Source organism: Rattus norvegicus, chromosome 2 (assembly GCF_036323735.1).
Source record: "Rattus norvegicus strain BN/NHsdMcwi chromosome 2, GRCr8, whole genome shotgun sequence".
NCBI classification, from domain to species: Eukaryota; Metazoa; Chordata; class Mammalia; order Rodentia; family Muridae; genus Rattus; species Rattus norvegicus.
In genome coordinates, this window is record NC_086020.1 from 79,114,884 (window position 1) to 79,140,603 (window position 25,720).

The following is a 25,720-nucleotide window of genomic DNA, read 5'->3' on the forward strand; positions in this document are numbered from 1 at the left end:
AACTAAGGAAGACATGCAGTGTTGACTTCTGACCTCCACACACATATATTTACATACATGTACACCTGCATACAGGTAGGCATGTCTACCACACACACAAACACAAAATTCACTGAATAGTGAAACCAAGCCTGGAGGGCAGGAGACAGCACCTTGAGTTAAAAGCATGATCATTCCCATTCTCGGTGAATCCCACTGACTTTGTTTAAGAATACATACTAAAAGAAGCAGACAGAACACAACAGAATCAGACTGAGCAAACAAACAGTCAACCATGTGCTTCAAACCAACTCTATTCCACACTGGCTTAATTTGGGCACTGAAAATGAATGAAACCACTGAGTACATAAATGGATGTAGGTCCAGGAGAATATTACTAACCATTCTTTGTGAATTGACTCATGCCACATGGCTTAAATGAAAGATTTGAAATCACTTTCTTTCAAGGAGTCAATTAAAGAGGCAATTCCACAGAGCAGTATCAAGGAATGCTAACTCAAAGATGAACAGTGAAGTCACTAGGGGGTTAAGGTCCTCCACTGTGAGTAACTAGGTAGGTTAAGGTCCTACATCGTAAAGTCATTAGTTATGCTAAGGTCCTCTGGCCTTCTATAAGACTCTGTCCTTCTGTCCTCCTGGTGGAAACCAGGGTGCTCCTAGATCCTTCAACACGTCCACACGGCTTGCCTTGTTCTTGCAGCAAACTCATAATAGACAAACATAGAACAGGGGGCGGGGGAGGAGGAAACGCTTCCACCTGCAGAAAACAATAGGGTTTTTTGATTTTTACTATTACAGAGGGGTTTTTTTTTGTTTCGTTTTGTTTTTTAGTTTTGTTTTTTCCCCTAGTGTACTGGCTGGTTTTGTCTGTCAATTTGACACAAGCTGGAATTAGTACAGAGAAAGGAGACTCTGTTGAAGAAATGCCTCCATGAGATCCAACTGTAAGGCATTTTCTCAATTAGTGATCAAGGGTGGGAGGACCCATTGTGGGTGGTGCCATCCCTGGGCTGGTGGTCTTGAGTTCTGTAAGAAAGCAACCTGAGCAAGCCAGGGGGAGCAATCCAGTAAGTAACATTCCTCCATGGCCTCTCATCAGCTCTTGCTTCCTGCCCTGTGTGAGTTCCTGTCCTGACTTCCTTTGGTGTTGAACAGCAATGTGAAAGTGTAAGCTGAAGAACCCTTTCATCCCCAACTTGCTTCTTGGTGATGATGTCTGTGCAGGAATAGAAACCCTGACTAAGACACCTAGTTTGTTCAATCCAACAATGCTGCATCAAACTACTGCCTGGCAAATTATTTGAGGTATATAATCTCAAAAAAAAAATCATTTCATTCCCATTGTCCCAGGTATTTCTTTGTAAATACTTTTTCCAGACTTGTAAGACAGCAGGTGAAAAAGCTGAGAAGCCCAAAACAAAGGAGAAGCAACCAACCTGCCAAACCTGCAGCCAAGAAGGCTGGTAGAGCCTCAGCTGGTGCCTCAGCTGGTGCCTCAGTCAGTGCCACAGCTGGCGTGGACAAAAAGGGAGGCCTAAGGGCAAAAAGCCCAAGTGTGAGAGCAAAACCTTGTCCTGGCAAGAGGAACTGGCAGGTACTCTTGATCTGCTAAGCACTCCAAAAAGGCCTGGTGCAAAAGGAAATACTAAGCTGCAAAGTGAACAGAAGAAAAAGTAGCTGACCTCTGCTACTGTCACAAAACCACCTGGTGGTAGCAGGAATGGTGGTGATCAGTGTAGTTACACTTTGAAAAATGCCTAGATAATATCCTACTGAAGACAAGCCATGGAAGCCACTGAGGCATGGGAATATGTGTGTCAGCCTGCACACGTGTCAGCTCTATGCCAGCACCATTCCCAGTAGCATCTGAGCACCCTCAGCTGGCACCACACCGGTGAGAGTAGTTTTCCTGAAGCGTCTGAGCATGGCTGCTCCTAGTCACTGATCCTCTTAGTTTTGACTGAGCTCCTCTGGGTAGAACACACCAGAACTTTCTCATTACCACCTCTTTGAACATCGCCACAGAAAAGTTTAAAATCCCCCAAAACCTGACTGATGTTTACTTCAAGAAGAAGCACTTGTGCATGCCCAGGCACCATGAGAGACAGGTCTCCCCCATGGAGAGATACCAGTAACAAAACATGGCTGATCAGGATGGTGTGCACTTGCAGATTTTGCTAAAGATCAAAGCTGTTCCTCAGCTCCATGGCTAACTGTGAGTTCAGTTCTCTCTGACAAACTGGTGGTCTAAATTGCTAACAACCAAATCAAAGAACAGAGGAAAGGAAGGGAGAGAGGGAGAGAAGAAGGGAGAGAGGGAGGGAGGGAAGGAGGGAATGAGGGAGGAATAAACAAACAAATGAATAAATGAACAATACACAAACTGGCCAGCCCTTATAATCCTGAAATCTTAGAACTGTGCAGGCATCCAGCCTAATCAGCAACATTTACGAAGCAACCGTCATGCTGGAGCGATCCCCGAGAAGGACAGCTGACCTGGCTGTGTTTAAAGGACAGCTAGCTGAACTAATAACTTCATTTCACTTCAGAGGAAGATAAAGGCTGGTCTGCTGAGATGTCACCTTTAGAGCCACATCCTGATGCCATGTGCTCCACGAAAGTCAAAGCTCAGCTTGCTTTCTGGGAGGCGTCACAACTCAACCTGGTTCATTGACACCGCTCAAGGATGGTTGATGTGTGCCCTCATCCAATCTCCATCCTAGATGTGATTTACACTGTTTGTAGTCAAAGGATATAATTTTTCGGATGGGATTCTCGAATAGATGATGAATGGGAATGACTTCAAAGACCAGAAAGAGGAAAGCAACATGACTGGAAGACATTATACTGTGATGTGCAAGATTGGCATGTAGATTATTCAGGTAACCAGAAAATGCCCAGCTTTCTGTACTTGGACCTAATCCCTCCTAATAGTGTCAGGAGACCAGGGGCTTAAAGTATCACAAGGACTATAATGGGCTATAAAGAAAGCCAGTATCAGTTGTTAGGGAGAACTCCATGTCTCCAGCATATACCTTAGTCACACACAATGTTTGCTGGAGAACATTTCTTTTGAGTCTAAAATACTATTCTCAGCTAGGTGTTATAATGGACCCTGTAATACTAGCACATGGGAAGCCAAGGCAGAGAGACTGCAAATTCAAGGTTAGCCTAATCTACACAGAAAACATCTACATCAGATTAAAAAGTGGCTTTTTTCTTATAGGTTTAACAAATGTTATTGACAAATTTCATGAAACCATGCAACACATCCCAAAATGAGCCATCTTGAAGCAGGCATTGCACATTGGCTATGAGCACAAGACCATTCACAGGCCAAACCATAGCCCCAGAGCAGGTCGTGCTACTTCCTGCTTCCCTTCCAAAGCTGAGAAGCAACAATTCCAAGGTGCTCTTAGTGTGATTCACACATGAGTTTGCAGAAGTCCCGGCTTACTATACAGCATTCACCACTGTCTAGTTAAAAAGTAAGGACAGCCTTAATGATTGTCTTTGTGTCTACTTACATTAAACCTCCACTAGCATCCTCCGCCCAAGTTAAAACAGATGTGAATGTCCTTCTCTTCATTGTACACGATGTCCTCAATTTACAGCAGAATCCACGTTCTCTAATGAGGGGCATAGCCTGTACCACTAGCTACGTGACAGTGGACAGACTCCAGTTCACACTAATATATTCACACAACAACACAAACAATAACAAAACACAGGGACCAATACAGCATCTTCTTTTTCCTCCCCATCCCACCTACGGACAACCCAGAACGACTGTAAGGTGTTTGCAGCCCTACTGCTATGGTTCTCCAGAGCTCAGGGAAATGAATAATATGCAGTATTTCTTTATTTTCTAAATTATTACCTAGTTGTTTATTAGTCTAGACCTTTAAACTGAAAGTCAGCCTGTGCTCCCAGAAGGCGATGCTGATGAAGTCAGGGGTGAAAGAAATCAGAGAGCCTACAAATTGATGATGATCACTGTAAAGATCCAGCTCCACTTTTACTAGTTTTCTTATCACTGAGAGTTAAAGGCTGGGGATAGAGATGGCTCAGCGAAAAGTACATTCTGCTCTTCCAAGTTTAGTTCCTAGCACCCCTATTTCTCATGACTGCCCTACCACTAGCTCCAGGAAATCCAATGTGTATTTCATATGCATGTGATTTTGTATACACACACACCCTGTTTTTTAAATATAAGGTTAAACATAATTCTTGACAATGGTGCATAAAGAATCAAAAGATCAGGTTTAAAGGAGCCTCTCTGTACTCTTGGCAAGAAGCTGACACTGGCCTTCTGTTAATCTATGAGAGCACTGCCAATAAGCATCACCTGGTATTTTTCCAGAAGGAAGGAACTCACATAACATCAGGTAAATGCACTTGTGGAGGTCAGGGAATGTGCCCCCATAATCATTCATCCCAAGAAGCAGCCTGAGGCCCTGTCATCTGTGTGGGGAGGAAATGAACCCTGGCTTCTCACCAGCCTAGCACAGAAGCAGCTGTGCACCAGGCAGCCCTCAAAAGCACTTTCCTGAAGTAAATGCCCACGATGCACTTAGAGCTTAATGGTTTAAATTTTCATTAGTCAAACACACGTAGAGAAAACTGGATACTCATTCTTTAACCCCTCCTCCCCCTCTTTCAGATAGCAAAAGGTAGCACATCCTTCTTTTACTATTTTCAGCTTCCCAACTGAATGACACCTTCCACATGGATAGGGCTTTTCCTCCTGAGATCTGGAAAGGGACTCCACACTAATATAGCTCATTGGTAAAAATTCTGTTTCCTAGTAATGTCAAATTTTCATAGTCTTTATCCCTGGTATCATTTTCATAATGTCAGAAAATACAATCATGACAGAAGGTATACAACATTATTGTAAGAACCAGTACCTCTCCCCAGGGTGTGAGAAGAGAAAAAAAAAGGAAACTTGAGGCCCTTAGGCTTTCTTCATTTTATTTTCAATTCATTTTAAGTGCAAAAAAAAAATCCTAGAATCTCTTTTCCCAATTCTTTCAACAAAACAGCAGTATTTTCTATGCTTAAAGGGGGAATGAGAAAACATAAACACAGGCAAACACAGATTATCTAAAATTTAACCATTTTCATAATAGACACATGGATGTGGCAAGAGTAATGGCAACATACTTGTGTGACAAGAATCTCATAAAAGGGACCTTAGCTGAAGAGAGCCACCCTGAACAAATGGAAGCTGTTTTCATTCTGTTTCTTGGAGAGGAAAGTGGTTATAAACAACACAGTGAGGACTGCTCATTGCCTTCACTGAATTTCAAGAATGATCAAATGCCGCTGTTTAACTTAGCTAGCGGAAAATTAAAATCGGACTGCTACCTGGCCCTTTGCTGTGCTAAGTAGAACACACCAATCCATCTGCCTTAGAAGCTGCTGATGCGCAAGAAATAATGCAAGGGTCTAAACACAAATGGATACAATCCAGCCATCCAAGCCACCTATACACTGGTCTGAGAATAATGAGCCCTGAGAAAGGCATTCTGTGCTCCCTGACACCAGACAGACAATATAAGGAGAGAAACCAGCGGAGGATAAGTAGCCGCATCAACACATGGATCCCAGTACTGATGAACAGAATGTAAGAAGGCAAAGAGTCATCCCATGAGCACGACTCCCAATGTTAAAAGCAGCAGAAGCTAAGCCTCCAAAAGGAAGCCGGACACAAGCTTCCTTAGGGCCCTGTACATCTGAGAAAACCAGGATGCGTATGCAAATCATCTGACCCTATTTAAACATGCCTTCTAGCATAAATGGCCCGAAAGTAACCTTTGTTGCATAATTAATTCAGAGGGAGCTCTTACTCAGAAAGGAAGTTATCTTTTGTGTTTCACACTAAGATTAAAAATAAATTTGGGCCAACATTCTACTAAATACCATAGAAAAATTCTTCATCCAATCAAATATTAGCTGAGGAAGCTGTTGAATTCCAATGTATACAACTGTAGAATCCATCATCAACCATGGGAGCACAACGGTCATGTTTAGTAGTGATGTATTATCACATATTATTTAAATAATGAAATTAAGCTTCTCCGCATATCCCGAGCTTCCGTGATTAATCATGTCCTACATATGTCAGAACTGTGACCCTCCCATCACCACCAGCCTGAATTCAAGGAACAACTATTCTGCACATTCTTGCAGGAACTTACAACTTGTATCAAAAGCTCTTATAATCATATCATTTTGCCATACTGGAACATGGGTATAGGATGTCACAGTGACTTTGACAGCCTATCACCTGTTGGCAAAATAATGCCAACTGCCTTCACGTTAAGACACTTCCATCCCACAAACCAACTTCAATAGCAGTGCCAACAGCGAAGCCAAAGCAAACCTTGGGTCATCACTGCCTTCTCCTTTTCGAGACTCTGATAAACTCTCATGCAGTAGACTAGGAGTAAATCTCTCACACTCAGCCAGCTCTGTGATAGGAAAAAGAGATAGGAAGAGCAGCGATGCCTACCTTCGCTGGTGGCCACATTTTTCTGGGCTTTGGTTGGTGTGTGATCTGTGCTTGAACTCACGTCGGATGAGACGCTTGAGCTGCCCTTGCCTAGAACAAAACAAGAGGGAAAAGTAGCTTCTGAGTTTTGTAGGTTCAGAACTGGACCATGCCTTACTCAGTCACACGCTAAGCCATTCCTTTCCAAGAAAGTGGCAATAACACAAAATGTGGAGTTTGTTAAAGGGTTTTGACTTATGCATTCAGTATCTCTGGGGAAATATTTGACACCCATTACAGCAGAACCAAAACCCTCTTATAATACATCCTGATTATGAACTCACAAGAGTATAAGACATGGGCAATGTGCCAATATAATCTTGGTTTGGCATAAACGAGAATAAGTAAGGAGGTGTGCGGAGTACACTGACTTTGGTAATACCGATACACTTTGCATTCCATAGCTCTCAACAAAAGAACTCTCAGAATGAAAAACAATTATCAGAGGAGAAAGAGCTTATAGGCTCCACATGACTGTATCACATTAAGAACACAAATCTGTGGTTCAATATCTTTCTGGGAAATAGCAAAAAAACAAACAAACAAACAAAAAACAAAAACAAACAAAAAAACCCCTACATATCCAACACAGTGATCCTCAATCCAGGAAGAATTTTTCTATTCAAAGGGATGCATGAAGATGCTTAGCATAACTTTTGGTTGTCGTGAACAGGACAGAAGAACTACTGGTATGTGACAGTAGCCAGGATTGTTGCTAAGTGTCTTAGAATGGACAGGACATCAGAAACAATTTTATAGCATAAACACCAGGAACCATGGATTGAGATGTCCCATTCCTCCTGAGTACCTAAGTCCAGGGCTGAGTTTCTGCACCTTTCACCTTTTATATATGCATTAATAAACACTGTCTAAAAGACATAATAATGACTACAAATACAAACCACACTAGTCCACAGAGGGGAGTCCCTGACAGCTAGGATGGGAGATTTCAAACTGTTCCAAGTTACCCATGTCCTTGTATCATCTCCTACCTCTGTATCTTTAACTATCACAACAGAGCAAAATGGAAGGGGGTTTGCTGATGGGACTAAAGGTTATAAGTTAATAATTATTTAATTAAGCAAAAGGAAGACTACCTCATATGGACCTGTCAGAATGAGGTAAGTATTTTGAAGGATCTAGCAGAGAGAGGAGCTCCTGTTGTCCTTGAGTTCTGAGCAGCAAATGCTAAGGTTAGGGTTGGTCATTTCTCACAATGGGATGAAGTTGGCCAACATCATCTGTGAAAGGAAGACCCTGACTCTTAAAGGACAGCCTGGATCTGGCTAATACTCTGGCTGCTGTTTTGTACCAAGTGCAAAGGACTCAGTTAATTCGTACCCAGAATCCTGATCCAACTGTAAAATAACAGCTACACCTCCCTCGTGTTAGAGTCTTTTATGTCACAGTGATTGTGCAGTGGTAGAAAACCCCCTAACTGTATTAAAAACAAGTTATGAGCAAAAGTTTATAGTATACGGAGAGGCACCGATAGTCTTCCCAGTAAGAGATACAATGAATTGGATATTTACCTTCTACTAAATTGTTGAAATCTTAAGCCCCAAGGACATAGCATTAAAGAATGAAGCGCTTAGGACGTAATTAATTATGAGAGTGCAATCCTCATAAATAAAGACTGTGCCTTGGCCAAAGGGGTCTGAGCTCTGGACTGCCACATGAGGGTGCAACCAAACAGCAGTATATGAACCAGGAGTAGGTCTTTAGCGAGCATCAACTGTCCAGGCATCCCAACACTAAACTATCAGCTTTCAAAGTGTAAGGAGTAGGTTTCTGTTAGATATAAACAACCCAGTCTTGGGTATTTTATCATAGTATTCTGTATAGACTAAGCCAAGTTTAGTTGAGTGAGCCGATAGTCTAAGCTCATAGCACACAACAGCACAAACTCTTATATGTAATGAGCTTCTGGATTCTATCTCCTATGTAGGAAGTCATAGAAATATCCAAGTTCATGGGTAATATCACCTGAGCTGGGAAGACAAATGGAGTTGTTTCCTCTTGCCATGATTCCCTAACTAACTGTTGGGGCTCCAAACCAAGTCTGCTACTTAGATTACAATTCACCAATGTCTCCCTGCATTTATTTATTTATTTATTTATTTATTTATTTATTTATTTATTTATTTTTATTAACTTGAGTATTTCTTATATACATTTCGAGTGTTATTCCCTTTCCCGGTTTCCGGGCATACATCCCCCTCCCCCCTCCCCTTCCTTATGGGTGTTCCCCTCCCAACCCTCCCCCTATTGCCGCCCTCCCCCCCACAGTCTAGTTCACTGGGGGTTCAGTCTTAGCAGGACCCAGGGCTTCCCCTTCCACTGGTGCTCTTACTAGGATATTCATTGCTACCTATGAGGTCAGAGTCCAGGGTCAGTCCATGTCTAGTCTTTGGGTAGTGGCTTAGTCCCTGGAAGCTCTGGTTGCTTGGCATTGTTGTACTTTTGGGGTCTCGAGCCCCTTCAAGCTCTTCCAGTTCTTTCTCTGATTCCTTCAACGGTCTCCCTGCATTTTAAGTAAGACAATAAGTAACTATTTGTTTGGGTCTAACTAACATTTTGGACTGGAGCCTTTAGAGGTCGATTGACATAGTGAGCCTCTTACCAACTTAGAAGTACATAAACTTGCTCTCTGTCCTCAGAACACATCTTCTTTGCTTGGTATTCTTGAACATTCACTCCTCTTACCTCCTTTCTGCACTGGAAGTTCAGCATCTATATCAGATAGGGGAGGTACTTAAACTAAGAGATTCCTGCTGGCTTAAACTGATTGATGACTCTGAGTCCATTAGATTATTCTTCAAAACCAAATAATATAAACACTCTTTTTAACAGGGCAAAAATGATATTCTGCACCGTCTAATATATAGACTTAAATGTTTTAATTATGTTCTTACTTGGTGATATATAAATGGAAAATTTAAAATAAACTCTGTATGTTCTACCTCTGATTCAATAAGAAAAGCAAACCAAAATAACAAATTAAGCACAAAATAATAAAACACATAGCATTCAAGTGTAATAGCATTAATTTAACGTGATAGCTGATGGTGTGGGTTTCGCTGGAATTAACTTGCATTTCTTAGCATGAAAATTTTAAACACTGGCTCCTAAAGGCTATGTATGCTTGTTTTGAGGATTTCTCTGTTGCCCTTGGGTGTGTGAGAATTAACTCCACCTTCCCATCACTCCTTGCAATGAACACAGATTTTTGGTTTAGGGGGACAGTGGTCTGGAACTTTCTATGGAGATCAGACTAGCTGTGAACTCACAAAGCTTCCTCTTCCTCCCAAGTGCTGAGATTACAAATGTGCGTCTCTACAACATGCAAGGAGTCCCCTCTTACAACAAAGTAGACCATGGACAGAGCTGCCTTGGTCTGATTTCTTCATTCCAATCTTCACAATTTTGTTTTTCCACACTATTAGTCCAAAACCATTGCAGAAGAGCCCTCCCTTAAGAGACTATGAGGTCTTACAGTGGGACTCTTATGCTGTGAAACCAAGATGTTATCTTTTAAGAATTTCACTACATACAGTAATCATTCATGCAATGAACCAGTTGTCGGAATACTAGCACACAATGAGTAACGATTACAGCAGGACAACCAAAGAATCCCTCAACTTTAATAACCATTCCTTCGTGTTGGTAGCATTCGTTTGTAAATTGTAATCACACTGAAAACACAGAGATAGCAAATGCCTGAGGAAATTCTCAGTCAGCACTGGAAACATGCACCATCCTTGTGCTAGTGAATGAGGAGAAGGAAGAAAAGGAAGAGAACAATATTATGAATGGGTCTATGTGAATCTGGCAGTAAGCACCTTGATACAGTGGAACACCCCCATACTTTAGATGAATCACCTTATTAAATATTCACTCCATGTGACCAATATGCTCTCAATTGTGCTTCCAAAACTCTTTACTGCTCCTCATTGAAAATGTTAGACTTCTCCATTTCCTAATTATCTCACCAATACTAGCACAGCATCATGGTTATGATGGATGGCTATTAAATCCTGAGAGTATATATCTATTTTATGCATAAGAAAGCAAGGGTTTCTCACCCCTCAAGAACCACTTTTCATCACCTTGAAGGCAAGACCATACCTACCAATGTTGTACATCCTTCAAAAAGTAAATATTTTAAAAAATGCACTAATGTTTAATGCATTAATTAAGAAATATAGGATAAGTATGAGCCCAAGTGCAGCTGGTTCTGTCTGTCTGAGGTGCTTATATTTTGTAAGGGCACCACAAACACAAAAGTGGTGCTCATGTGATCCTCTTGTCACAACATTTGCATCAACAGATCGATGGAAAACCTTGTCTATGTGTCCCTCTTCAGCCATCATGTCGGCTGTGCTCTTGGCTCATTTACATTAAACTGAAACCCAACAGTACTGTACTTATGGGACATCAGAGTCCACTTTTACAAACCCTAGAAATCTTTGTTGAACTACATCTCGGACCTTTTCAATGACAAAATTACCAAGAGACAGTGGTAATAAATCATGTTCCAATAAGGACACCATAAAGGAATACCAGTGAGGGCTGAAGATATGCCTCAGTGTTAGATCACCTACTTAACATATACAAAACACCAAATTGGATCTCAGTACTGAAAAAAGCAAAATAACAACACACACACACACACACACACACACACACACACACACACACACAAGTGTAGCAAACAGCATGAGATAGGATGGCAGAGTATCCTCTCTCTAAACTTCTCATGAGAACATACTCTGATGAGTACTTCTGAGTATGTACTTCTGGTGACGGCAAAGACGCCGTGTCTGTGAACCAGGCTGTGGATGATCAAATATGACGTAGGTATTCTTTTGGGTAGTTACAAGCAAATAAACTTGAGAATACAGTAGCAATTTGTCCATGTGAGAGCTGACTACATATTGTCCTGCCTTCCATGTGGTTCTGCATCTTGTGGACAGATTTTCCGATGACACGAATGCATGGCATGAAGGATCCAGAGTGAATGAGCCTAACATCGACCCTGTACTTGCCACGTCCTAGTCTTGGGGAAACAACTAAACCCTGACCATCTTATAAAGATCAATACTGCATCCCACAGCTACTGCAGTCATTAACAAAACCTGAGATATATATGTGGGGATGGTGCAAGCAGCTCAGAAACATACAATTTCTTAGTATATTTGGGTTCATACTAAAGATACTGATATGGTATTCTCATCAAAACCACTTCCCAGTGAGTTCAAAAAGAGAAAGATGAGGATGGCAGGGTAGTTAAGAACAGAATAAAGAATTAGGTATTAAATAATATTGAAGATGAAAGATCTATTCTGCTGAAATTGATAAATGTTATCTATAATTATATGAATAAGTATTCTGATAATTATAAGCTTCACCATAAATAAACCAATATAGGTGGATTAATTATTATGAATTCAGACACACTCTCAATTCAGGGATGTCAGCACAACCATTTGCCTTCCTTTACACCAATCATTTCATCTTTTCTCCTTGATTACCAATTCCAGATGTGCAGGTTCTGCATATGTTCTTTCACATCTGTATCCCTGTGCTGCTATACTATGAACATTCAGGACATGTGTGAAACAGTTTACATAAGTGGCTGGCTCCAGGGATGAAGTAGAGATTTACCCTATTCCTTTATCTCTGGCCCCATGATATTTTCTAAGAAGCAACATCCAAACCCATGCTTGCTCAACAAAGTCTATATAACCATTGTGCTTAGAGCTTGCAAACATAACTTCCAAAACACGTACGGATTCCCAGTGGGGACATGGAGTAATATAGTCTGTATTAGTTTCCTGGAGCCATCATAATAAATTACTCCTAGCTGGATGACTTAAAATAACAAAAAATGTATTATTTCACAGTTATGAAAGCTACACGTTTGAAAGCAAGGTGTTGACAAGACCATGTCCCCCTGATGGGCTCCGTGGGGAATCTGTTGCAGGCTTCTTTCTTAGCTTCAGCAGGTTGCCAACAATCCTTGAAGTTCCTTGGTTAATGGCAGCCTAATTCTCCTCTGTCTGGGACATCACATAACTTCCTTCCCTTTGTGTTCCATGTCTTTTATAAGAAACACCAGTCACATGGATCAGAGGCCATTCTACTCTCTTAGCCTTCAATCCAGCAAACTGCATCTGCAACACCTCATTCTCAAAGAAAGGTCCTATTGGTAGGTTCTGGGAAGGACATAAACTAGAGAAAAGAAAGAACATGGTTCACACCAGTGTTAACTCAAGCATCATTGCAGAGAATATCCCATCCTGGTCTGCTCTATGGGTACTCACTCAACGCTCACTGTGTGCCAGCATTATTAGGAAGGAAAAGATGTGGACAATTAAGATTCAGAGTGCCATAGAATTTAAGAAGTTTAGGATGCCCTGCTTGAGGAAAGGCAGCACTTAGCACGCAGGCTGATCTGTTCCATGGTGAAACAGTGGGCTAATGGCATCAGGACAGAAGCCACTTCCCTGAGCCACACACCACCTACTTCAGGCAACTCAATGAGACTTAATACAGATGTCAGCTGACACAAAGACAGATGCTGCTGCTGCTGCTGCTGCTGCTGCCACTGACAGATGGTGCCTCACAGCCAGTGTTCTGCACCGAGTAATGAGCAGATCAGAAGCATGGACAGGCTAAAGGCTTCACACACCAACACAGAACTTGCATTGCAATGTAAGTGGCTGCAAAGTTGTTCTTATGCCAATAACATCACTACAATTTATACTAGTAATTAATTTCTTCACACACATCCAAGTTCCAAACAGCTACTGTGCTCATGGACCATAAAGAGAAAAACAGTGTGCAAGGGAATAACACACTGCTCCTTGGGAGTCACTTCCGTTTCAGTGTGACCTGGGAACATCTTCAAAGCCATGTGCTCCTTCCTGGCATTGAGCCTAAGTATAGATAAGTCCTTGATGGCCTCTTTTGATTCATTTGATCATTTTATCCCTTCACTATCCTGTAGCACACACAATTCCATGAATCATGATTGCCCTGAGGTTTTCTTCTGCAGGGTTTTGAGAGCTGGGAAGCAGCAGAGAAGCCATCACGACCTTTGATAGTGTGAAAGGACAAGAAGTATGGACCTCTGCGTCTGCAGCTCTCTGTAGACTCCCACGCTATAGGGAGACAATCACAGACAGTTGGAAATTGTGGCTGCTTGCTGACTATGGGGTTTCTACAAAGAACCTTCCCATGCATTTTCCTTAATAAGCATTGAAGATCAATCTAAACCATGAAAACTCTTTACACAGCTTCAGTCACCTTGTTGTTCCTCCTCACACCACTCCTGCTTCTTCACATGTAGCAATGATCAAGAGGGAAAATGGAAGGGGGACCATACTCTTCATAATTACATCAAATGCAAGGCAACCAGGATCTCAACATTTCCAACTATGCATGGGTTAGCTATTAAAAAAAAAAACGCAGGCAATAAAATTGCTGAAATTCTATATGTGGAATCTTAAAAAACAAATTTCAGTCTTGATTTGTTGTAAGAGGCTTTATAACTGACACAAGTTCCTACCATAGAAATTTAGGAACTAAATGCAGAGATGGGAATCTGCAGCTCGTACCCATGTTTGCTACTGGCAAGCTGCCCAGTGCTTCTGACATTCATCCCTCATCTCAAAGGGGTGAGGGTGAAGCTGAAGGAAACTGCCTTGAGTCTCTTCTCAGCTCTCTACTTACATTCCTTTACAAAGTCCCTCTTTATATTGTATCCAACCTCTAGCAAAATTATAAACTATTTCACCAGCTGGAGACAAGCACCAGAACACCTTAAAGGTTAAGGGAATACCCTGTTCCCTATAATAACATTGGTGTGTATGTGCACACATACACATACATGTACACACATGCCTAGGAAAAGTTTATATATACAGTTACACATATATAATATACTCACAGATAACAATACACATGCATGTTGCATTAGTTGTGATTCCCATTGATTTGATAACGTCATGATAAAAACACCTTGAAGGAAGCATTAAATCTGATATGTTTTACCAACAAGTACATGGGCAAAGCATCATGGTAACAGGAACAAGTGGAAAAAGATGCTGACTACCTTATAGCAGATGGATAGCTGAGAGAGACAATGGGGCTACAGACTGGTCTAAGATTCAAAGGTACTCACTATTACCTACGTTCTCAGCTAGTTTCCATCTCCTATCAGCTTCCATAATGTCTCTAAATAAGGACCAAGCTAAATCGAGAAACTCAACATCCATATAGTAACGTACACATGTATTAATTTTCTAAAGCTCAAGTAGAATATTTCAGTGTTGTATCTTTGAGCCTTCAACTTTTGAAGTTGTTACTCTAGTGGGATCTTTTGAGTCCCAAAATGAGAGTCCAGGTTTTCTTGCCTCTTAAGATTGTTCTTACTCATCTCTCACCTTTTCCCTTTTCTTGGAATGGGAGTTAGTCTCTTTAGATCAGGGAAACTGCAATCCCCTCTGGTAATCATTGAGTGAATGGCAGAAGGGAACACTCCCAAATGACCAGAGCCTATCCACTACTGAGGGCTCAAGAGAGAAAGGTAAACAGAAATAAACTGTCAAGAATGGTTGCTTCACTGGAAGTGTGCTCTGTCATCTAATACCATAGCTGCCACGTGATATGGCTGAGATTGATCTCACCTCAAGTGTAAACAGCAGCACGTGTCAATCAAAAGGAGCTGTGGCTTGACTGACTCCAAGCCGAAAGTTTGATCTTCAATGCAGGAGTATTGGAGAAAGGTCTAATGAGACATGACATATGGGCACTGCTAGCTACCATGAGAGTAGCTGTTAAAAATTGAGGCTGCCCTTCCTGTTTTCCTTTAGTATGAGCTCATGTGATCTTCCATGCCTTGCCATGTCATGGTACATTACAGAAGCCTTGACCAGACACCAAGGTTATACTACTGGACTCTCCAGAGTCATAAGCTAAATAAACTACCATCTTCGATGAGTTATTCAGTCTGGGGTTTATAGCAACAGCAAATGGAGTGAGAGAAAATGAGGGGTATCTTACTCCCTTTTCCATTGCTATGATAAAATGTCCCCCAGAAAGCAACTTAATGGAGAAAGGGTTTGCTCTGACTCCGTCTGAGGCAGCGGATCGTGAGCACCTACAATCAGTGAGCAAGAAGGCGTAAATGCTTCTGCTCAACTCACTTTCTTCCTTTGATATAGCCCAGGACCCAACCCATGAATCAAGCTCACCCACAGAGTGAGAGTAGGTGTTCCACCCCAATTGAGCTAATTAAAATAACCCACCACAGTTATGTCTATACTTATGTCTCCCAGGTAATCTCACCAAGTTGTCAATCAAGATTAACCATCCAATTTCTAATGAAGATACATGAGCTGAAATCAGAAAGGCAGAATGTATTCAGGCAAAGGTATCACTGACATGTAATTAGTTGAAGTCGCTACTACTACACTTCTCGGAGGGGTGAGGCAATGAAGACAGAAGAGCCTGTCTGCTATACAAGGTGGTAGATGGTGGAGGTAAAATTACTTTATGATAAACAAAACTGTAGCTTGAATTGAGGGAGAAAAATCTATACCATAAATATGTATTCATGTACTTATACCTTCAGATGCTGACACTACAAAGAGCAGAGTAAATATAAACACTAGGAACAGTGATGAATTTTAATGTCTTAAATAAGCATAAGCAAGTAAAAACTAAAGGCAGTATGCTTAGCCAAATGATAAATCCAGTATGACTTCTAGACCCTGACAAATAGTCTAATATTCTCTGTGCAAGGAATAGACGACTTGATAGGTCATTCTTCTCCTAAAAACTTCAACTTCCATTTATAATCTATGTTGTATTTTTCAAAGCTTTATGCATTAAAAAATATCACTCTCCCTAAACTTTGCATTTATAGCCCTTTTATCATATAAATTGTGGTCATAACCTAAGTGAGGGTTTTCAGGGGCCACTTGAGGGAAAGGACTCTCTTCTATACTAGGGATACATCAAACGAAATAAATCTTGCCCAAAGCTGGAATTGTTCTTGAACGTAGCACTTGAAACTAATCTCTTCTCTCTTGAAAATATACTAGTTTTCCTTTTGGCCAGAATAGATCAAATTCCCCAGGGAGAGCTGTTGTTTCCTTTCTATGATATACTGACTCTTGATTAAGAATCCTAGAATTCCCCATGAGTTTTTGCCTCACACTCTTCTGGCACAAAGGCAACACTTCATCCATAAAGGGGTCAGGAACATGTGGACTACCTCACATATGAAGGGTAAGAAGAAACAAGGGATTGAAACTCAAAGTATGTTAAAGTGTTCCTCCACTTTAGGCCTTCCTCTTCATCTTCTTGTCAAATTTAATATTCTCAAACTAAAAGCAAGCTGCTTTTGGATAAATAAGCTGGAGAACTGAGGTAGAAATTTCAGAGTATGTTTATGTTATACATATGTTCATAAAGGCTTGAGTTGAATGTAATGACTAGGAATTTGACTCATTTAAATACAAAGCAAGAATTTCAGGCATCTGAGATGGTATCTTTTCCTCAATATGATAGTATCTAGGGAGATGTTTTTAAATATGTAGTGTGAGACAGGCAGAATAGAATAACCTGCTGCCATAAAGATATAGATATAGATGATATAGATATAGATATAGATATAGATATAGATATAGATATAGATATAGATGTAGATGTAGATGTAGATGTAGATGTAGATGTAGATGTAGATATAGATATAGATATAGATGTAGATAGATATACATGTAGATAGATATAGATATATTAATTACAGATATGAGATGAAATCAAATATAAAAATACTTTGGCTGGATCTCCCTCCTGCCTTTCTCGCTTTTTGTAACATGTGTTCTACTCCAAATACAGGACAGCCGTTCTTGTGACCCCTTAACCCACATTTGTGAAATATGGGTTTTCTCCCTGCTAACCAGAAAGCAATCCCTCAACTGTACAGCAGATTCATTTGGATATCCCTAGTTTCAACATCCCACAAGGTAAGGAGAGGGTTCATTCCTTCTGAATAGGGAGGGAAGGGTCTGGTTGCATGAGGAATCAACTACATAATTATATGATTGGAACACTAGTTACAGGATATGGTTGACTTCTCACAAAATTATACCCCACCCATTTTTCTGAGAAACCATTTACAATCTAGAGACCTCATGAACTCCTCCTTGGGCTTGATTAATTTGCTAGGATGACTCAGAGAACTCAATGGAAGACCTCATTATGGAAATTGGCATATTTAAAAGTACAGTAGAAACAATATCACTGAAAAAAATACAGGGTAAAGGTTATTGGACAATGGATTTGGAAGTATCTTCCAGAATCTTCCATGTGCTCACTTAGTGAGAAGCTCTCCAAATGCTGTCCATTTCCAACTTTTCATAGGTATAAATATTTCTACCCATGACCATTGATGCAGTGATGCATTGGTACAAACATTGATGTTCAAGTTTAAGACCCTTTCCTCTCTGTGTTGATGAATGTGCAAAGCTGAAACTTCCATCACTATAACTTGTTCCTTGGGCAAGTGGACCCTTCCTTATCACAACTCAGGAGCTATCAAAATCAGTCATCTCATTAGCATGGAAAGGCGCGCTTATGGCTCTGAATATTGACAGGGTTTAGAAGGTAAATAGATCAGAAAACTGGACGAAGAGCAAATGCTTATTGTACAGTATCATACCTTTCATCCTATGTTTTTAAAACATCATAACTCTCTGTCATGCCTCTAGCTATGTATGAAACTCCTAAAATTTTTCTGCTGGATTTTGGATTAAACTTGGAACTCTATGACCCATAAGCAGCTATTGCAAGTCTCACTTGGATGACCCAAAAAGTGGGCTACTACTATCTGGATAATTTGTCAGACACAGCACACGATAATTACAGGATGCAGGTAAACATTTGTTTAATGAATTGAGTAGTAGTTATCAATTACACATAGTCTCTGTCTTATTCCATTCGAATATAAAATCTCTCCTTTAGCGATTGGAGAGAGATTTCAGCAGTAGACATTTGTGCTGTTCCGGAGGTCCTGAGATCAATTCCTAGCCACCATCTCTAATGGGATCCAATACCCACTACAGTGTCTCCATATACCTCATATACATACAGGAAAAAATCTTTTTAAGAAATGTCTCCTACAGATTCATGTATTGGAGGGTTGGTTGGTTCTGTTGCTGGGCATATAGGAAGTACTGGGTCCCGCAGGCAATGGACTAATTCAGGACAATCATCTGGTGGGTTGTTAACATGGTGGCATTATAGTTAGTCGTAGAAAACAGTGCACAGCTGGCAAGAGTAACTGGGTTCTCAATGATAACTTGTCTACTGAAAATAAGATGTATATCCACACTCTGTATCATGCAAAAGTAAATTCTACCATGGAGGTTTTACTGTTAATTTTTAAATTATTTTATTGTTTTTATTTCAAAGCAAACTTCATGCCAATTCTGGTATGACCATACAGTGTGATTTAGCTTAACTGCCTGCTATAAACATAAAAATTCTTACAGACAAGAGGGCTCGATTTTAATCTCTACTCTAACTAATCAAACAAGCAATCTGCTAGTTCTGTGCCACCATATTTTCATTTTTGCCACATAAGAGAATTAGTGCTGAGGTTTCCCCTCAACTCTGACAACAGCTCAGTGAGTTTTGTAACCTCTTAGTTTCACCAAACCCCAGCACCAACTCCAGGAGACAGGGCCTATGTTTTACCCTCACTGTCTTCCCAAGGAAGCTAAAGTGTTAACTATGTAACCTCGGTTCAGCTTTTAAGGAAAAAACTGAGCTGTCTGGTCCCTGGGCTTCCACCTGTTGTCATCCTGTAGATTCTTACCATTGTGCCTATGGCAGAGCTCAGGTGATTGTTTTGTCCTCCAGCTACTTTACAGAAGGAGATTTAACTCTCTGACTCAGTGTTAATACTTACCAAGTATTATGCAGTCTAAGACTTGTTGGTTTTCCTTTAATTGCCTCAGACAATGCATGACTTTAATGGCTAGCCCACAGTCAAGGTTCAGCAAATGTCACCTGGTAATGCTGTCCCAGAACTTGACTTCTGTTTATTTGTTTGTTTGATTGATTGATTGATTGATTGATTGATTGATTGATATGTGTGCGTGTGTGTGTGTATCTGTGTGCCTCTCTATGCGGGTGTTACTTTGGATGATATGCACATGTTCATGGTGGTAAGAGGTTGAAGTTGAGTGTTCTGCTCAATCTCTCCATAGCCGATGCTTTGAGTCAGGGTGTTGATTTGATGAAGGTAGCTGGCCAGGTTTAGTCTCAGCATCCCAAGTGCTGGAGCTACAAGTACCCGCCATCACACTCAGTTTTTCACTTGGGTTCTGTACATCTAACCTCTGCTCTTTACGCTTCAGAAGCAAGTGCTTTCCCATGTGATCTACTTCCCCACCCCTAGAACTGCAGAGTAGTAGAACCATATATTACCTCATAATGTAAACTGCAGGTAGTTTCTGTAACTCAAACATAGGACTTTAGCATTGAGATTTGTAATCTTAATAATCAGATTGATGAATTTAGGCCAGCACTCTGGGTAGTTCTTTCAACCTTGTATCAGCCAGTTAATTACTTTTTGAAATTCCCCCAAACTCATGTGCAGCACTGCCTCACACTTCTGATGGAAATCTTGTCACCCTATAATAGTGGTTCTTATAAATAAGACTCCATCTCACCTTCAACTCTATCAGAGTAAAGTCACTTTGGTTTTAGAAACCTTTCCTCACTTGGAATGTTGGTACCACCTACAGTCATTTCCATACTTACTATTGTAAAATACCACAGCTGACCTTTTCCAGCATGCTTGGGGATACACCAATGTGTTCTTATGTATATTTTCTTACTGCATTGCATATCTATCTTGTTACATGTCTTGGGATCACAGGCACTGCTGGTGTTAACAACACTGTGTCACAGAACTCCTGGAAACAGAGTTTTGCTGAAGATTACCATTCGCTATATATTTGGAGATGAAAACAAGACAGACTTAGTAATCCCCCCACCTCACTCCACCCCACCCACACACACATGCACAAACACACACAGGTAGGTTTTTACATCAGAAAGACTGGCCAAATTCCCACACCATTGGACACCTGTGTACAGAGAATCATCAGCAAGCAACTCATGTTAGCAAGGAAGAAGCATCGTGTCTACTGTCATCCAGAATATTGAGAGAGTGTAACAGAGAGACCCATCCTGGAACCTTTGTCAACAATAGCTGGGATGGCATATTACTGACACAGGTTGTTATCACAAAAGTTCTGAAAGCAGGATTTTGAGACATTTCTAAAGTCTCAATTTTGGGCCTACCTCCCCTATAGCGTCTATCAGATCAGATTCCTAGGGACCATATTCCGTTCCAGTCTCCAAGCCAAAGCTCCTGGACTTGCAGTGTGACTCACTTCTGTTTAAGCTGAAGGGCTCAGCCCATCTCCCCTTTCCTGCACTTCCTAAATCAGGAGTTCAGCCTGTCTGTGGAATGACAAAGGAGTGTACCCCCATCATTCCTGCAAAATCCAACTTCTCCACTACCAAGTACGGAATAGAAATGCCAGGACAAGGAGTAGTGAAGTTGATTGGCCTAGACCGCCCAGGATTGGGACAGATACACTTTTAACCTTTCCAATTGTTTACTCTACAAATACCTTACCGAATTCTTGACCTCTCTGACCCTACATATGTCCTCCCTCTACATGCTATGAAAATCCTAGACAACCAAGACTTGAAATCTCCTGTTTACCTTCTCAGACTCATTTGAAAGAAAAATATTTTACTTTGATTGTAGGGTTTCAAAGCAAAGGCAAATGCTTCAGAAACATCCCTAATTAGTATCATTCACATTACCTCACAGTGCACTGGCAAATAAATATTTAATGCCTAGAATCTATACAACATATTCCTGGCATTAAAGTGAGCAATTTGCCTGAAGAAAGAAATTAATAAAATTAATCTTTAATATTATGTGAAACCATATGAATTTGCCCTTTTTTTGTAGGCAAAATGGGCCAGAATCAGAACCATTACATAGCCCAATCTATTTTAAACATTTCTATCAGGGTGAATCTCTATGGTTGTTGATTAGCATAAAATAAAGGCAACTCATTAGATAGAGCCATAAACTCTTCTCAATATATAGTATCAGAATGAGTTGCTAATGAACCAATTTAGAGAGATAATATGCCTTCAATATTGAGAGAAAATTCACCATCTTCCAGGAAAATATCCATCACAATAATTAAGCAAATAAACAATAATGATGACAATAAAACGTACATGTTTTTATGTCTATGTCTTACATTATTTAACTTCTTACAAAGTCCATGGGAAAATCAGTTTATTAATTTCCAACTTAAATCTTTGCTTCCAAATACTTATTGAGAATCCCACTGAGCCAGGGAAAATGAAGGACTGCTTATTTCTAAAGAGGAGGCAAGTGGGGGATGGGGGACACCCAAGGAAGCAAGAGAAAGACATAGGAGAAGGGAAAATAATTGCTGGCCAGCAGTGTTCACTGTTGTTCCCTACCTTCCTGATACTGACCTTCATTTGAAAGACTCTAAACTGTCGAATGTTTACAGAGGAATGCTACTCTACCATGAGAATGACTTTACTTCTTCCTCTTAAATACTAGTTAATAGTCCAAGCAAATGCACAGAGCCACATATGATCACACTTTCCTTGTGCTTGAATATGCACATTTATCCTTGAATAGTTCCCTCACCCACTGTTTTTCCTTCAAAGACAAACAAAATCTCCTCTCTATACTGAAACCTAAGGTAGCACAGTATCATCTGTAAATGTTCCAGATCTCGAAAGGACGCTCTCACTAATGATCTTCTGATCTCCATGTGACTATGCTGAGCCCATCTCAAGAGTAAATTTTTCTCTTGTTATCTTTAATAAATAAATAAATAAATAAATAATAAATATGAGCTTAGACTAGACGTACAGATAAATGCCTCCTCTTTCTGATGACAACACTCTTGTATTCATTTTCTACCAAACACAGAAGGGCTGAAGAGGCAACACCCCCTTCAAACTTTTGTAAATACCTACATTTTAAATGGGGTGCCTAAGCCTAAAGGCGCTCAGTAGTATGGGTTTCCAGCATTTCACACCCAGATGAAAAGCATGTCTGTGATGATGAGAAGCAGTGTATTCAACACTGAGTATGCACATCCTCATCTAAAGGCCCTAACAACCCGTGGGGTGAAGCCTTATTACCTAAGCGTTCAAGGGAAGAGAGCTGGGATGGAGGTTTTACCTCTCTACAGTCACTGGATGAATGCAGCCCACCGCAGAACCTGGCTCATTTAGCTGTTCCCCTTTATGAATTGCCATTGTAAATTGACAGACAGCTGTCCACTTTGGAGGTAGAGAGTATCAAATTGGAGCAGAAAATCAGCAAAAATAAGACCTAAACTTCAGCTCTACAATTTTCTAGCTAAGTAACTTAAGTAATATGAGGATCAATGTATTCATAACGGAAACTGTTCAGTGAGCATTTATGAAGAGCAAAGATTTCCACACATCTGTGATACGCAGTCTTCAGAGTAGCACGCCTATCACACTAAGTGGATAGACATACAGACTCAATCCTATCCCTCACAACAGTCAAAACAGACTTGTAACATGATATCTGGGCTGATGGTACTGAATTCATGGAACTCATGCCCCTGTGAACTAAAAGACAAACATTATCTAGCACTTGTGGAATCAAGTCTTTCCCTTTGGTTTTTTCCCCAAGCCCTGCACTCTTTCTCCATCTTCCTGGTTGTCCTAATAAGAAAATCCTTTTTTATCTTACAAGGTGGAATTTCATTAATTGATACTCTCATCTCTGTCCCCTGTAAATAGCCCTGTCTTCATAGAGAGCTGCCACAATCTGCCATTACTCACAGGTAAAGGTGATGCTCCAATTATTCATGTCCAGGGAGACTCGAAGCTCTAAAGAATGCACATTTGAGTTTTTAAAGCACTAAGAGACTATTAAGAGTCTAAGAGATGTTATATATAGAACAAAAAAAATCAAGCTTCTTAATACAAGATCCTTACTTCTACAAAGTTAGCAATGAAAACAGACAATAAAATCACACAATGGAAGTATTTCTCCAAGCAAAAATATCATTCTAATTTAATCATTGAGTATTGATATTGTTCCTGATAACATGATAAGAGATGAAGAGCCAAAAAGCTAACATTAACATCACTTCTTCCCCCAACCCCCCAAGACATATGCAGTTAGGACAGGACTAATCTGGAAATGTCTATCAATTCATTAGTTCTATGAGGAAAGGTTATGTGCTCCCCAGCAGGTCTAGCTAGCTCAGATGTGACTGGCAGCCATAAAGTAATCTGGAATATGAGACTGTGTTCAGTGCACATCGCAAAATGTTTTTAGGCAAGGCAACTAAAAGAAACACTGAACACTCAGTAGAAAATGCAGATGAATGGAGGAGCTATGTGAGGCTCATGGAACTTCAAATTAAAGGTTTACAGAAAGTAACAAGAACCTCCTAGGCTATACTAAGAGAGCTATAAGGAAATTTTAGAAGGCATTCATGTCAGATTGCAGAGGAATAAGATTAAAGGGCAGAGTATCAAACTAGAAGCAGCAAGGCTATGAAAAGTATGTTCAAACACCCCTATGACTCAGTAGCTCTCTTCCCATCACTGCCCCGTCTCAACACCTATCTTCTTAGCACAGGTGACTTTCAGTGTCAATGATAGCTAAAAATGTTAAAAGAGTGCACTCTCCTAAGAAAATACACAATATGGACAAGGGATCAGTGTGAAGTAGAAATTTCTAACATACTCTAAAACACCATAGATCACATTTAAGTCAAGAATTCACAGCAAGACTGGTTAGCACAATGATGGAGGGCCACTGGCACATATGCATCCACAGTGTCCACAGCTGCTGTCACTGTCTGTCTCTCATTTGCACATCATCACCTCTGATGACGACATTTCAGACTTCCTGGCTGAGACCACAGCTGGGCTGAAAACCTAACAGAGCATAAAAACAGTCTCTTAGGCCACATGCCGTCTAACTGACCTCACTAGGCCTCATCTCTTTCTGTTTCTGGATAGTTTCCTATTTAAAGAACTAGAAAACAACACATATGATTTACTCAGACTGTTTTTGTTTGTTTGCTTGTTTGTTGCAGTATTGGGATTGAGCCCAGGAGCTCATGTTTGTTAAGCAGACTATCACTTCTAAATTGAAATCATGGTGTATTCCTCACTGTGCACACTGATGTCTCTACAGATGTGTACTAATGTCTAAGTTTGCTCTAAGCAAAGTTGTGGAGTCTCTTTGTCCTTGTGTCTTTACCTATTGTTTCTCACTGAATATAATGTATAGGTGATTTTATTAATTATTATAATAAAATTAGAAAAGGGGAAAGTGATATAGTTTTGCTTAAAATTAGATATACTTAAAAATGAAGTTATAGATGTGTAAAACAGGGGAACAATATATATATATATGTATATATATATATATGTTTTGTTTTTTTTAAGAATGAATTAAATTTAATTCAACCAAAGTGTCTTAGCTACTGTTCTATTGCTATGAAGAGAGAGCTTTTCAAGTGCTTAGTCTATTAGCATCATGGTGGGAGCACAGTAACACACATGCGAGCACCACAGAAGTAGCTGAGAACACTACATCATGATCCACAGGTAGAGAGAGGAAGGAGGGAGAGAAGGAAGGTCCACCCCCAGTGACACACTTCTTCTCACAAGGCCACACCTCCTAACCTTCTAATTGGTTCAAGGAGTTCCACTCCCTGGTGACTAAGCAATCAAATATATGAGCTATGGCAGTCACCCTTACTCAACTACCACACAAAGCCAAGTTCTAAAGCTGTTCTTCAAATATTTATACTTTAATTATCATCCCATCACTAGTACTAAAGCTTGCTGTGGACAGAGGGGAGAGGCAACATCCCAAATAGGAAGAAAAGTAAGTCCCAGGTACACACAGCCTGTTACTGAGAAAACAAGGTAGCATGACCTCTGCCTCTCGCCAGGGTTCTTCAGAGCAATGACCAGTCACTGATTTACACATCAATACCTTAA

At 40.4% G+C, this 25,720-nt stretch overlaps 1 protein-coding gene across 2 annotated transcripts in view; it reads right to left on the reverse strand.

The window, feature by feature from the left end:
• Nucleotides 1-25,720, reverse strand: part of Fbxl7 (F-box and leucine-rich repeat protein 7) — a 369,462-nt gene that overhangs the window by 244,648 nt on the left and 99,094 nt on the right. For both annotated transcript variants that reach the window (XM_039102576.1, NM_001108545.1), the window contains exon 2: nucleotides 6,518-6,607. Coding sequence is in view for 1 of the 2 variants with exons in the window: in NM_001108545.1 (NP_001102015.1) it covers nucleotides 6,518-6,607 (90 nt within the window). In the remaining variant the exon portion in view is untranslated. The remainder of the gene's footprint in view (nucleotides 1-6,517; nucleotides 6,608-25,720) is intronic.